The sequence below is a fragment of the Scyliorhinus torazame genome, chromosome 13 (assembly GCF_047496885.1).
Source record: "Scyliorhinus torazame isolate Kashiwa2021f chromosome 13, sScyTor2.1, whole genome shotgun sequence".
Taxonomy (NCBI): Eukaryota; Metazoa; Chordata; class Chondrichthyes; order Carcharhiniformes; family Scyliorhinidae; genus Scyliorhinus; species Scyliorhinus torazame.
This window is the reverse complement of record NC_092719.1, coordinates 211,421,880-211,437,276: the sequence shown is the minus strand read 5'-3', so window position 1 is coordinate 211,437,276 and position 15,397 is coordinate 211,421,880. Positions and strand designations below refer to the sequence as shown.

Below are 15,397 nucleotides of genomic sequence, written 5' to 3'. Positions count from 1 at the left end.
AGTTCGCAATGCCCTCCCTTTGCCTGGTAGGAGAAGATAGCCCATAATAAGCAGGAAAGGGCTAAGACCGGTGGTGGAGTACCAGAGATCTGAGTCCTCATCCTGTGTGAGGAAAGGACCCTGGAGATGGCGGGGTTGACCCAGGAGAGATCAGTCACTAACTCCGAGGTTGGTCTGCACCGCAGAGGTGAGGATCCACTCCCCCTTCACCCAAGATCCCCAGTGAGTTGTTCATGTCGGATAAAATGATCCTTCCCTCACACTGACCACAAATCCATTCTCTCGCAAGATCTCCATCTGATTTGGCCAGGCTATCGGGAGTGGTCACATGCCCGACCCCCCCCTACAACCCAAGGGATCAACTCAGAGGAGAGCTCCATGCAGACCACCATTAAGGAGTCACAGCTGTCACCCCTCCCTTCCACCAGCGCAGAGACACACACCTCGGTGGGCGACATTCGTGGACAGGCTTCTGGAGCACAATCTGGTGGGAACCATACAGTTGCCGATGCACATCAGATGGAGGCAGGAAGTCCGAGGTCGGCTGGATCCCAGGCCTCAGCTGAGTCACAGTCAGATGCCAAGCCTCTGGACAAGGTTATCCCAGAGCTGATCTGGGGCGGCACGGTGCCGCAGTGGTTATCACTGCTGCCTCACGGCACCGAGGACCCGGGTTCGATCCTGGCCCTGGATCACTGCCCGTGTGGAGGTTGCACATTCTCCCTGTGTGTGCGTGGGTTTCACCCCCACAACCCAAAGATGTGCAGGGTAGGTGAATCGACCACGCTAAATTGCCCCTTAATTGGGAAAAAAAGAATCTCAGAGCTGATACAGATGATAGGACACAGCTGTGAGACTCAGGAGGGGATGTCAGCAACATTTCAGCGACTGCATAGCCGATTGGAGGAGTCCCAAAGGCTACTTGGGCAGGAAATGATGGCAACAATACGTGGTACCGAAGCTAACAGTGCTAAGGTGGTGTCCACAGTGTGGAGGCTGGAGCATGAGGGTCAGCATGCTGAGTGGTGGTGTCCAAGGTGTTGCTCAGTCCGTGACGACCATGGTGAGGCCCTCAACATCATGTCCAGTCGATGAGGGATATGTCCCAGGGGCGGGTGGACATTGCGGGGGAACTTCAGAGCATGGCCCAGTCACTGAGGATCATCACTGAGGGTGTCGCGCCATGGTGCAGACAATAATAATAATAATCGCTTATTGTCACAAGTAGGCTTCAATCAAGTTATTGTGAAAAGCCCCTAGTGGCCACATTCGGGCACCTGTTCGGCGAGGCAGGTACGGGAATTGAACCCGCGCAGCTGGCCTTGTTCTGCATTACAAGCCGGCTGTTTAGCCCGCTGTGCTAAACCAGCCCTAGATGGGGCTGGCACCAGGACTGGCAGAGCCAGATGTCGCAAAGGCCTCTGGAGCTCACTCCAGCTGCCCATCCATCCCCTGGGCTCTACGGGCACCGTAATGGTTATGACTTATTCTTATGTAGAACAGGATATACTCACCAGTGAGCCATCCCGGCCTTTCTCGCCCACTTCACCTCTTTCACCTCGGTCTCCCTTTGTCCCGACATCACCCTACAATCAAAAGCACCATTTTATTGACAGAGAAACCTCAATTAACAATGGATGTCAACAGTCAATCAGGAGGAAAAATACACTTGAATACTCATAGCAACATTCCAATGCCTCTACATTGATCATATTGCCAACAACATTAAGTACAATGAAGATGGTCTTACAGGAGATCATCTGTACAGTGCCCACTCACACCAATGCCAGTTACTTTCTGAAGTTGTATAAAGCCAACGCAAAGACTGTTCCTCCACCAAAAAGGAGACGGTGCCGAAATGGGCTTTTTTTGACTCCATACAATGATACAACATCGAGTCTTTTGTTGTATTTTTCCCTTGCTCATGGATTTGATTTTTGGTTTTAAAGATTCCCGAGAAATCTGTCCCCAAACACCTGGTGGAGGGAGTCCTGTCCTGACCCAACCCGGATTGTCCTCAGCTTTAACCATCATTAGCTTATGGCCTTTGGGTAACTGTAGTAGGCTACAAGGAACTTACTATACTCAGACCTTATCTCCTTTAGCTCCAACTGGTCCGGCTGGTCCACTGTCCCCCTGCGATAAAACAGAAAACAAAACGATTTAATGTGACACGGGAGAAGAAACCTCAATTCAAGCCAAATCCGTGGAAAGAATCAGGGTGGGGGGAGAAACATGCAACTGGGGTGCGCTGAAAACCTCCCAATAGGAGTGGTCAATCTGCGGAACAGGCTCCGTTAGGAATCGGCGGAAACAGCTGGAGTTCTTTCATTCAAACTGGATAAGACTTTGTTCAGAAAATAACAATTTTAGGACACAGAACCTGAGCGCAATTTCAAAAAGAAACAGGGCAATTATCCCCCATGTCCTGGCCAATATTTATCCCTCAATCATAAAATGTTTCCCTACACCTTGCTATAACTGTAACATTATATTCTGCAGTCTCTCCTTCCTTCCCGAGGTACGGTACGCATTGTTTGTACAGCATGCAAGAAACAATACTTTTCACTGTCTACTCATACATGTGACAATAATAAACCAAATCAAATCAAAAATAGATATTCTGCTCATTATCACATTTCTGATTGTGGAAGCTTGCGATGCGCAAATTGGTTGTTGTTGCAGTTCCTGTGTTCCAACTATGACTTTGCTTCAAAATAAAATGACTTCACTGGCAGCAACGTGCTTTGGGATGTCCCATGCTCCTTATAAATGCAAGTTTTTTTATGCCTATAACAGTTGCAGCTTAATCGTCAGGGAGTAATAGCTGTGATTAATCAATGACACCATTATCATTGGTCATGTGACTACCAGGATCGAAGCAGGTGAATTGAATTCAAATTTATGCTTCAATGCTACAGGATGTAAATAGTGAGACGATGGACGTGATTCTCCCAGAAAGGAACAAAGTCCCCGGGCGAGCTTGTTTAGCTACGTGTCTCCCAGCACACGCAGTGCCGAGAAACACGTGGCCAATTAACGTGACTCATGTTGAATGAGGAAGGGGCCTGAATGGGGAACACGCGTGGCCGAGGCTGCACATAGCCTCGATTTTTTACAATGAGGAGCTCCACCCGCAAGAACTCCCCATTGTAGCGAGAGATCGGGATGCCATTTTTAAATGGCGCCCCCATCTCCGAGGTGCCCGAAACAATCCGCCCCCAACCCAAACGCAATGTGTGAGGGTCCCCGCCCCACCCTGCCCCCTCCAACACTCATGCCGAGCAACACCAGCCTGTTCGCACGCATGCACAAAATGCCAACTTGGCAGTGCCAGGCTGCACCCAGATGACACTGCCAGGGTGCCAGCTGGCAATGCCAGGGTACCCAGGTGGCACCAGCAGTGCCAGAGCACCACCCTGCCCAAAGGGCATGCAGTTGGTGGCCTCCGATCCCCTGGGAGACCCCCACGAGTGCCTTTCCATCTGTTCCCCGTTATAGGGACCAGTGCTGAACGGCGCTCGCCCAAGGACCCTGAGGCAAAGGGTTTGAATCCCAAAGCTTCAGGTACTTCAGGAATCTGCACATTCGAGTAAGATGTGCAGATTTGCTAAAAAGTGATCCCGCCCGTTGTGGCCAGGGTTCACATCACAATGTCTCGCGAGACTGCGTTGAATTCCACAAGACGCTGCGAGCCAGGTAGATCCCGGGGGCGGGGTCTCCCTGCTTTCATCGGACACACTGCGCCGCAGCAAAATACATTTCGTGCGCAGCGTGGCCGTTGGATCGCGCCCTATATTTGGAGTGCTGTGCACAGTATTGGTCTCCTTATCGAAGGAAGGGTGTAAATGCATCGGAAGTGGTTCAGGGAAGGTTTACCAGATAATACCTGGAATGGGTGGGTTGGCTTATGAGGCAAGGTTGGGCCGGACTTGTGTCCGCTGGTGTTTAGATGAATAAGAGGCGACTTGATTGAAACAGAGAAGATCCTGAGGGCTGTTGGCAGGGTGGATGGGGGGAGGATGTTCCCTCTTGTGGGATAATCTAGAAGGAAGGACCACTGTTTGAAAATAAGGGGCCACCCATTTAAAACAGGGATGAGGAGAACGTTTTTCTCAGAGGGTCGGGAGTTTTTGGAATTCTCCGTGGAAGCAGGATCCTTGTTTAATGTGGAGGTGGATAGGTTATCGGGGGTAGGCAGGTTGCTATCAGATCAGCCTTGATCGTATTGAATGGCGGAGCAGGCTTGAGGGGCTGAATGGCCTCCTCCTGCTCCTTGTTCTTTGTATTAATAGATAGACTTTGGGTTATTTTAATGTCCAGTTATTCCTATATTCTTGGAGCTAATGTATCACTAATGATAGCCGGGTGATAATGTGGTTCGTAATCGAGTGGTAGATTACTGAAGTAGAGTTGAGGGTGCGATTTAAATAACCAATTGGACTCTCTTTCCTCTATTGGCCCAGAAAGTGTGACAACGAGACATACAAACTAGGATATACAATGGCTTGATTTCTAACTTCTCCTGAGTTGTTCAGCTGGGATAGGTAGGAATAACCGATGGGGGGGGGGGATCTCCCGAGAATGCCACTCTGACCGCTCGCCCGTCACTCCTCCTGGAACTCGTGTGGACATCAGGTGAGGGGACTGGATTGATTTCCGCCGTGTTGCCACCCACGGACAAATAGCTGATCAGGTTTTCATTGTAACCCGCATGAACTGGCCTCTTGGATGAGCTGCTGGGCCTTCCCTTGAGCCAGTATCTTCAACAGGTGCAGAGAATGAGAAGGACAACAGTGTGTAAGAGCTTGGTGCCCCATTCAACACATCACGCCAATCCGTACACTATTCTTAATGGTGCTTCTAAAGTCACCCCCTGGGCTGAATATTATTGCTTATCTGGACGTCCCACCACCTGGGAGGTGATCCTCTTGTAGCCAGTGGGACCCAGGACGGCACACTGCGAAAGGTGGTCAATTAAGAGGCCACCAGCTGCATTCAAATTAAGGGTGGCGGCCCGCCGACAAGAGCTGCTGGCCCAATCAGAGGGCTGCAGCTCATCAGCCCCACTACAAACGGTGGCCATTGCTGAGATTTGAATTCCAGAGAGAGGGTACCTCAATGACTGGGCACCATTGAAAACATGGTAGGATTCAGTGGGGACGTAGGGTCAGGCAGGCAGAACCCGGAATGAGATAGTCTGTGCGCGGTGGTGGGCCCCTCCCTACCCATTGCCACCCACTCCCCAGTTTACCGAGTGGTCCCTGCATAGGGTCCCACAGAGGCAGGAAGTGTCTCTCAATTGGCCACTTAAATGGATCAATTCGCACCAAGCAGGCAGCCCAATCACCAACCTCCCTGCCACTGGCATTATGACATGACAGTAGGAAACTTCAGGTTTCCCCCTGATGCCTTCCCCTGCCGCTGGGCCAGTCTGTCACCAACGGACCAGGGAATCTCCAGCCCCATTTCTTCACAACATCCCACACCTTGTCTGGACAAATAGAGGGGGATCCAATAGCATTGAAGGGAACAGAATATTTATTATATGTCTGTGGTCCAAGCATTTCCACGCGGAGCTGGTCACGGCTCCAGTGTCGTGACGGAAGAGAAGTCACTCAGAAACTGGCATCACACATAGACTAGCATCACATCCCGCCAACCCGGATCACAACACAGTGACAACACTGCTGGCGATTTTCCGACTTGGAACTGGTAATGGGCCGGATACCTCGATTCCGGCTCAGACTCTCAACCCCTTTTTTATACTGATACCTTTCCTGAAAGGCAAAATGGTGATTGACCAAGGCTGAAATAAAGAAGGGACTTGCATTTCTCCAGCACCCTTCACAACCTCCGAGACTGCCAGGGCAGTTCACAGCCAAAGAAGTACTTCTGAAGTGTGGTTGCCAGCGCAATGTAGGAAATGCAGCAGCCAATCTGCGCACAGCAAGCTCCCACAAACACCAGTGCGACTACCGCCAGGTCAGGTGGTTCTGTAATGTTGCGTGAGGGATAAATATTGACCAGGGCATCAGGGAGAACACCCCTGATCGTCTTGGGATTAATGCCAAGGGGCCTTTCACATCCTTGGGAATATAAAGTCCCATTTGAAAGATGGCATCGGCAACTGTGCAGTTGTCCTTCAATACTACATCGAAGCGCCAACTGGGATTAGGTCTGTCTGGAGTGGGGCTTGGACCCACAATGTTCTGGCTGAGAGGTCAGACCACTACTCATGATACCACAGCTGATAAAGCTGCACCTTGCTCCCTCAGGTCCAAGGAAACAAACACTAACATTACAGAAATAAAATGATCAATTATATAATTAAAAATGTAAGGCCTAAAAACACTTCAAAAATACGATGAAAGGAAACAAAAGAAGTTTTGTTCCATTTGTCCTCCCTTCTCAATGGTCTCTTTCTTTCCTATTGGTTTCACATAAGTTCTAAACATTTCTACTTCTCTTGTTCTGAGAGGAATTTCAATTTTTATTTTGCTTAAACCTCCCTTCCGCCATTTCAAAAGCCATTTTACAGGTGGGCCTACTTTGAATAGATTGGTCTGTGATTGGCTGAAAGCTGATCTGCTGTCAGGACCCGAAAGCATCGGCCGCCGCGTGAATATGGCGGCCTTAGTCTGCCAGACCGTTTCTACACGTCAACCCAGGCAAAACACCTACAGGACGCACTCAGTCTTGGCACAAGAGGCCTGGAAGGACCCGGCCAAGTTAACACATCCAATATGTCAACCATGATCCCGAGGTATTCCCAACCATGCGTCTTGTTTTGGCCGTGTGCTGAATTTATTCACCATAATGCATGCATGATACCATAACCTGTGACCTATGACCTGGAAGTGGTGATATGAACTGCATCCAGGTACTGTACTGTAATCCCGGTATGGCTCCACCTCTGGCTCCGCCCACACTGGGGCATATATAGGCCGCCTTTTGTAGGCGGCATTCATCTGTACGACTGACTCTGGCTAGGCAAGTTCATGACTAATAAAGCCTTATGTTCACTCGCTCTCTCTGCCTCGCTGTGAATTGAAGATATATCAGTCTGGCACTGACCTTTACTCCCGATAGCCCTGGAAGTCCTCTTTCCCCAGGAATGCCAACAGCTATATCCGGTTTTCCGGCCTGAAATAACGGTGAGAGAAATATGATGAGGTGACTGCGACAGAAGCGATCAGATTTTGTTATTGAAAACAATATTCTACTTGTAATACAAAAGACACAATAGAAACACATATTAATGGTGCATAACTCCACTGAGAATCACCAACACATTGGTGACTCCCACATATTGAACACTTTCGATCTCCAATGGCTGAATCTTCTTTGCCCCGAGTGGGGGTGGGAAAGAGGGTTGAAACCAGGAAAACAGTGGGTCTCCCTGTGTATTCATGCACTGGGGAACTTTCCTGGGGCAGGATAGGAAAGCTATGGAGGTAGGCAGCGAATTTACATAATTGAGTCCCCAACTGCCAGTGATTTCACTGGCTCGGCAGCCCCAGGCTAGCGGCAGAGTGGACCCCGCTGTCATGTTCTGTAGACTGACCGAAGTGAATGATGAATGACAGAACATGTAGTTTAAAATAATTTGCTGTAAAGCAACTGCGTGGTAAGATAACTAGGATAACTAAAATAAGAACTACTAACACTAAACGACTATTGTGGAACTATTGCAAATACGTCTATCTACCAGCACGACCAATTCCCTACTCCCAGACCACAGGGTCACCACTCCTGGTACCATGTCATGTTCTGTAGACTGACCAAAGCGAATGATGAACAACAGAACAAGTAAGTTAAATAATTTATTGTAGAACAACTGCGTGGTAAGATAACTAGGGGTAGCACAGTGGTTAGCACTGTTGATTCACACCTCCAGGGTCCCAGGTTCGATTCCCGGCTTGGGTCACTCCTGTGCTGAGTCTGCACGTTATCCCCGTGTCTGCGTGGTTTCCTCCGGGTGCTCCGGTTTCCTCCCACAGTCCAAAGATGTGCAGGTTAGGTGGATTGTCCATGGTAAATTGCCCATAGTCTCTAAAAAAGGTTAGCTGGGGTTACTGGGTTGCGGGGATAGGGTGGAATCATGGGGTTAAGTATGGTGCTCTTTCCAAGAGCCGGTACAGACTTGGTGGGCTGAATGGCCTCCTTCTGTACTATAAATTCTACGAACTAGGATAAATAAAATGATAAACAACTAACACTAAACAGCTATTGTGAAACTACTGCAAATACGACCAACTCAGAACTCCCAAACCACAGGGTCACATGATGGGTTTACAATGCCACCTAGTAGTCGGAGGTCGTGCATGACATTATGGGCAAACTTGCCTTATGCATATCATCACACCCACCACTTGTGGAGGCAGTCAACTTAATGGAAGTGGTCTCGGCGGCACAGTGGCTAGCACGGCTGCCTCACAGTCATCAGGGACCCGAGTTCTATTCCGGCCTTGGGTGACTGTCTGTGTGGAGTGTCGTGTTATGCTGCTTCGGATAACACAGGCTGCTACTTGATGCAGTCTTAACTAAAGGATGCTCCAGACTCTGAAATTAAACGTGTTTATTGAACTATTAACTCAGTTCTCAAACGAGTTCGACTCTCTGCTAATCTAACTGTAGTAACTCAGTCTAACTGAACCAGCTTGCTCTAAGCCACATGCTGGGGTGTGATGCTGCTGATTAACCCTGTCTAACTCTCTAGCTGTCTGTCTGTGGAAAGAGGCAGGGTGTGAGTGCCTCATCCCTTTTATAGTGTTTATTTCATGCCCTCTTGTGGTGATGCCACCTCTGAGTGTCCTGACTGCCCATTGGTTGTGTTCTATTCTGAATGTTCATTGGTTGCATGTTTGCATATCATGACATGGGGTTTGCACGTTCTCCCCGTGGCTGTGTGGATTTCGTCCGGTTTCCTCCCACAGTCCAAAGATGTGCAGGTTAGGTGACTGCTAAATCGCCGCTTAGTGGCCAAAAGGTTAGGTGGGGTTACGGGGATGGGGCGTGGGAATGGGTACGGTGCTATTTCGGAGGGTCGATGTAGACCCGATAGGCCGACTGGCCTCCGTCGGCACTGTAGGGATTCTATGATCCCTGCACCAATTCAGGAGGCCATCATAGACCGCGGGGCCGAAAGCAGGAAAGCACGCACCATGCTGACCTCTGCCGTTGCTGAGGCACGCGAGCTGCCTGCCCTGTGATTGGACTAGAAACATGAACAAGGGGCTGGTTTAGCACAGGGCTAAATAGCTGGCTTTGAGAGCAGACCAAGGCAGGCCAGCAGCGCGGGTTCAATTCCCGTACCAGCCTCCCCGAACAGGCGCCGGAATGTGGCGATTAAGGGCTTTTCACAGTAACTTCATATGAAGCCCACTTGTGGCAATAAGCGATTTTCATTTCATTTCATTTTTCATGAGACGCCCATCCGCTGTCCTTGACAGAGCAGTGAGCTCAGACAATCCAATGAGCTGGTAAAGATCGTGGGTTTGGAGGGAGCTGCCCAAGGAGCCTTGGTGAGTTCCAGAACCGGGGCAAGCAGTTTAAAAATTTAAGATGGAGTTGAGCAGAGTTTTTCTCTCTCAGAAGATTGTTGGTCTTTGGAATTCTCTCCCCCAGTAAGCAGTGGAGGCTGGGTCATTGAATGTATTCAAGGCTGAGATAGGCAGATTGTCGAGAGAGTCAAGGATTACAGGGGGCAGGAAAGTGAAGTTAAGGCCACCATCAGATCAACCATGATCTAATCGAATGTTGACGCAGGAACGAGGAGCCGAAGATCTTCTCCTGCTCCACTAATTCTTGGGTTCTGATGAATTGACACTCCAGGTGAGCAATACTCCTGGTACTAGCACAAAATACATTGGATGTTTAATTTTGTTCAGAAGTTCTGATAATTACCGCAATTCCTGGAAGACCTCTTAAACCTTGTGGACCATCTCGCCCCTGGAACAGGAATATAAACCATCATTAGTGAATTGGAATCAGAAACTGGAGCGAGCCTCATCCAGAACTAGGGATCAAAAATACGCAACTAATAAATCCAATGAGGAACTCACTCATTTTAAAAGAAAGTGTCGAGAAGGCGGAACTTGCTGCAACTGAGAGTAGCTGAGGGGAATGACGTAAATGCATCGAAGGGGAAGCTAGGTCAGTAAATGAGGGAGAAAGGAACGGAAGATTGTGCTGATCATTTAAGAAGATGTTGGATTTTGAACTGTCATCACCTCATCCTTCTCATACATTACCCTCAGTGTCTTCCCCAAACCCCTTCGGTCTTGCTAATATTTCTCTCCAGCATTTAATGCCACCTCGAGGTGCTGAATGCTCTATTCCTGCTTCTATTCATGTCTTTAAGTTACGCACCCTTGGGTAACCTGTTCGTCACCTTTCTTAACTCTTCACCCAGTTCCTGCTTGCTGTCTATTCTTTGAGAATTGGAGCCCATATCTTTGGCTGTGGCCCTTCCACTCCCAGCTTGATGACGGATCCCTTCTCTGTAAACTACCTCAGGATCTTTTGATGCTGAACGTACAAATTGTTGTAAGTAGTCACCCAGTGCAAAGCACTGTAAACGCTCTGTACCAGGAGGATAGATCTTTAATACTTACAGGGTCTCCTCGGTCACCCTGTGTCCCTTTGTCGCCCTGAAAGAAGGAAACATAATCGACAGTCGCAAAGAGTAGTGGAAAACAGAAATGAAATTCAGACATGACATAACGTGGCCAAATCGCTCTCCCAGTCCATCCCACTGAGGCCACTCTCTGCAGGACATGTTTATTCACAACAGAAATAAAACACGTTAATGGGGTTATTGTGGAAACAAATGCAAAGATTCTGCACAAAGAGATCTCACTAAAACGCAAGTTGAAGGTTTTAAGGAACAGCATTGTGGACAAACTTGCCCACTCCTTGACTGGAGACGTTTATAAAATGCTGGTGCAACCGTGTTCGGAGCACACACGGAAAAATAACAATGGAAATGAATTAACAATCCCGATCCAAGAGAAACTCAAAGTTGGAGAAAGTTAATTCAGATTATGCAGTTTACAGGAACATCAGGGAGAGATTCACCAACGCAAGGAGAAGCCAGTGGTTAATAGGGAGCATTTACTCGCAGAGAGAGTTACTGATAGCTGGAATGAATTGGCAAGATGGCCAGACGAGACAATGCCCTGGAATTCAAATGCTCTGAGAGAGAAATAATGGACTCAATATTCTGCTGGGAGAGCTTGAATGGGCTGAATGGCCGTTTGTCCTCAGAAACTCTCCTGCCTTCTTGGAATTACCTGCCAATCATAAGTTGGTCAGTTTTATTGGCCCGGATTTTGGTACCGTAAATGAAGGTAGATTCAATGAAAATTAAAATATGGGGGAGCCCAAATAGAGTAAACAGGGAGAGCTGGTGGAGGTGGTGGGCCTTGTCACTGGATTAGTCATCCAGGGTACTGCTCTGGGGACCTGGGTTCGATGGCGGGATTTTGAATTCCATAAAAACATGCGGGATTAGAAATCTAATGATGACCATGAAACCATGGTTGACTGCTGTAAAAATCCAGCTGGTTCACTAGTGTCCTGGAGGGAAGGAAATCTGCCGTCCTTACCTGGTCTGGACTACACGTGACTCCAGATCCTCTGAACTGACACCTCCGCCCCCCCCCCCCCCGCCCCCACTGAAATGGCCGAGCAAGCCACTCTGTACAAGGCCAATTAGGGATTGTAGATTTCATAGAATTTACAGTGCAGAAGGAGGCCATTCGGCCCATCGTGTCTGCACCGGCTCTTGGAAAGAGCACCCCACCCAAGCCCACACTTCCACCCTATCCCCATAACCCAGTAACCCCACCCAACACTAAGGGTAATTTTGGTCACTAAGGGCAATTTAGCATGGCCAATCCACCTAACCTGCACATCTTTGGACTGAGGGAGGAAACTGGAGCACCCGGAGGAAACCCACGCACACACGGGGAGAACGTGCAGACTCCACACAGACAGTGACCCAAGCCGGGAATCGAACCTGGGACTCTGGAGCTGTGAAGCAATTGTGCTAACCACTGTGCTACCGATGGGCAACAAATGCTGACCTTTCAGCGATGCCCACATCCCGTGAAATAATAAAAAGAAAACCTTATCGGGGGGGGGGGGGGGGGGGGGGGGGGGGGGCAAAAACCAGAATGGCATCGACTTGGTGGCGGAATTGAGGAATCATTGTTTCTCCCACCAGAGGGTAGCACCTTCCCTGAAAGGGCAGTAAAGGAGGGGGCACAGGGAAAGAAAATAAATTACAAAAGAGGGTGAAGGAAAGAGAGACAAGTGGGGCAAGCGAAGTGGAAGAAGGTTGCGGGGAAGGGAGAGGAGGAGAGGGGAGAGAGAGAGTGTGACATGCTGGCTCTTTACTGACCCTTTCTCCAGGTCGCGCGGTTTCTCCTTTATCTCCAGCCCGGCCTGGTAGTCCTGGGATGCCTGGTTTTCCTGGTTCGCCTGGTTTACCCGGAGGGCCCTCAGGACCCCGTTCAGAAACGGCAAGGCCCGGCGGACCCTGGGGCCCTGGAAAACCTTGGCTTCCTTGCTCCCCTTTAAATCCTCTTTCGCCGGGTACTCCTTGGGTTCCCTGCAAAATGGCACGCAAGACAGAAATAGAAACACGTCCCGAGAACACATGCGAACTGTCCGGGGCAGGTCAATCGATATTTATCATCTCACACCCACAGCTCACATAGAAACACATCTGGCTCACAAGAAAAATATTAGCTTCAACATTATTTTGCATTAAGTTTGAAAGGGAAGGAAAAGGGAGGTGGTGTTTTGTTCCAAATTTTTCCTTGTGAAACGAAAAATTCTCCTATATCTCTTGATTAATAAGTGGATCAGGGGTTATGGGGAGAAGGCAATCCATGATTGAATGGCGGAGCAGACTCGATGGGCCGAGTGGCCTAATTCTGCTTCCATGTCTTATGGTTTTATCAATAATTCCTCCGTTATTATTAGGCCACACTTGGAGTACAGTGTTCAATTCTGGTCGCCACACTGCCAGAAGGATGTGGAGGCTTTAGAGAGGGTGCAGAAGAGATTTACCAGGATGTTGCCTGGTATGGAGGGCATTAGCTATGAGGAGCGGTTGAATAAACTCGGTTTGTTCTCACTGGAACGAAGGAGGTTGAGGGGAGACCTGATAGAGGTCTACAAAATTATGAGGGGCATAGACAGAGTGGATAGTCAGCGGCTTTTTCCCAGGGTAGAGGGGTCAATTAAAAGGGGGCATAGGTTTAAGGTGAGAGGGGCAAGGTTTAGAGGAGATGTACGAGGCAAGTTTTTTTACACAGAGGGTAGTGGGTGCTTGGAACTCACGTGGAAGCAGGGACGATAGTGACGTTTAAGGGGCATCTTGACAAATACATGAATAGGATGGGAATAGGGGTATATGGACCCCGGAAGTGTAGAAGATTTTAGGTTAGACGGGCAGCATGGTCAGCGCAGGCTTGGAGGGCCGAAGGGCCTGTTCCTATGCTATACTTTTCATTGTTCTTTATTGTTCTTTGTTATAGAGTTATTGGGCGGGATTTTCCGTTGCCTGACGCCAATTCCGTAATCGGCGATCGGCGGAGAATCCCTGTTTGGGACCGAATCGGGGGCGTACACCTCACCCATTGGGATGGCCTCAGGACGTTACCCGAAGGCACTTCCCCGATGCTCCGCCCCCGATGGACCGAGTTCCCGACGGCGCAGGACAAGCGTGCTCTCAGTTTCTGTGAACCCGGTGCGGCGGCTGCGGACTGTGTCCAGCGCCGACACAGTCGGGGTGGGGGCGGGGAGCCGTGCTGCTGGCCTGGGGGGGGGCTTCAGCGAGGCCTGGGGGGACTGGTGGATGGTGGCCAGGGGGTGTCTAGGGGGGCACTATCTGGCAGGTTGGGTCCGCGTGCGGCCGACACCCATGTTGTATGGCCCGACTGCTGGGTCATCGGCGTGCGCCTGAGTGGCCAGGGACCCGTCAATTCTCCAGCTGTTTATATTGGGAAGGCCGTGCATTTTACTTGGCGCGGCTGCTAGCCCCTCACCGGTCGGAGGATCGGTGCTGGGGCCTCCCCGATTTTCTCGTCGTAAAACCAGTTCCTTCGGACATAGCCTCAAAATCGGAGAATCCATCCCATTAACTTTCAAAAGGGCACGACCATCAGATAAACGATTTTGACAACAAAAGAAAGTTCCGTCTTTATTTACGAACAAATGCATTTAGATTTCATTAATAGGAATATGAATGATGACAAAGACAAGGTTGAACATTTCCGTCCTGGCTCGTAGCTGGGGTTTCCAGTGCGGTTGAAGGTGAATGCAGATTTGGCTGGACGCCGGATTTTCCGTTCTGGCTTGCGACGGCTCCCGGCACGGACAAGACCGGAGATTCCCGCTCATAGGGCGCCAAAAAACACACCGCGTTTGGTGGGGGAATGGCAGCAGGGGATGGAGGGGGAAATCCCACCCATAAAATCTCATGCTAAATACACAGCTCTGTGGTGTAAGTCAAGTGCACTGCCTATTATCAGCATGGATATTCTCCTCTGAAGCTCGCAACTATGCACCTTACAGGTGGAATGACCTCGACAACAGGGTTCAGGCACTGGATCCATTTGGGCCTCTGCATCGCCCATACACACTAAAAATTGTGAAATCTCATGTTACCTGTGTCCCCTGTTGGCCTCTTTCACCCTGATCTCCTTTCACCCCCTTCTCTGAAGCTGAGGGGACTTGGGGACGATCGTGGTTCTTCACCATCTCCTGCAGGATCGAAATCTGAAGAGTTTCAAACGAGAAAACAGAAATGATTGATGCGTCCATCGTTGGTTGTCTTCGTCACCCTCGACACAGAGAGCAGAACGTCAATTACTCAGCACATTGATTGCCCAGAAAAATATTCAAACGGGACAAACTGGAGGCATGAGAATAGCATTATCGTTTTGGTTATTTGTACTATTGCCATCTTCATTTGTGCCCTCCTCTGCGAGTGTAAGACTTGGGGACTTTTGACTGTCTGCTAATCCCCATTACACATCACAAGTCTATTTTCCAAAGTCTGTATTATATTAAAAATCAAGATTTCATAATGTCAGGTTCATCTCTTCACAACTAAAATCTATTTGTAGGACCAGTTGTCCAAGGAAGTGGGACAAGTGCTAAGACGTTAACACCAAGTGTAGCCAACTCCATTCAAAATACGTCCCCAAATATTCACAGAGTTTAGTTCACCGTGAACCGGAATTGGAACTAATAATGATGTAAAATATCACTTAATCCAAGTGAAAGGTGGAAAAAGTTCCACAGGAAACAGCTTATTTGGAAGTCTTTAACAACAGAGTTGGGTTAGACCTGTGGGAAAAGCGGGAATAGGGTTGGG

At 49.2% G+C, this 15,397-nt stretch overlaps 1 protein-coding gene across 3 annotated transcripts in view; it reads right to left on the bottom strand.

The window, feature by feature from the left end:
* Positions 1 to 15,397, bottom strand: part of col7a1 (collagen, type VII, alpha 1) — a 404,499-nt gene that overhangs the window by 86,441 nt on the left and 302,661 nt on the right. For all 3 annotated transcript variants that reach the window (XM_072473023.1, XM_072473021.1, XM_072473022.1), the window contains exons 77-83: positions 14,686 to 14,796; positions 12,410 to 12,619; positions 10,620 to 10,655; positions 9,910 to 9,954; positions 7,078 to 7,146; positions 2,092 to 2,136; positions 1,515 to 1,586 (exon numbers count right to left, since the gene is read on the bottom strand). In XM_072473023.1, the coding sequence (XP_072329124.1) occupies positions 1,515 to 1,586; positions 2,092 to 2,136; positions 7,078 to 7,146; positions 9,910 to 9,954; positions 10,620 to 10,655; positions 12,410 to 12,619; positions 14,686 to 14,796 (588 nt within the window). The remainder of the gene's footprint in view (positions 1 to 1,514; positions 1,587 to 2,091; positions 2,137 to 7,077; positions 7,147 to 9,909; positions 9,955 to 10,619; positions 10,656 to 12,409; positions 12,620 to 14,685; positions 14,797 to 15,397) is intronic.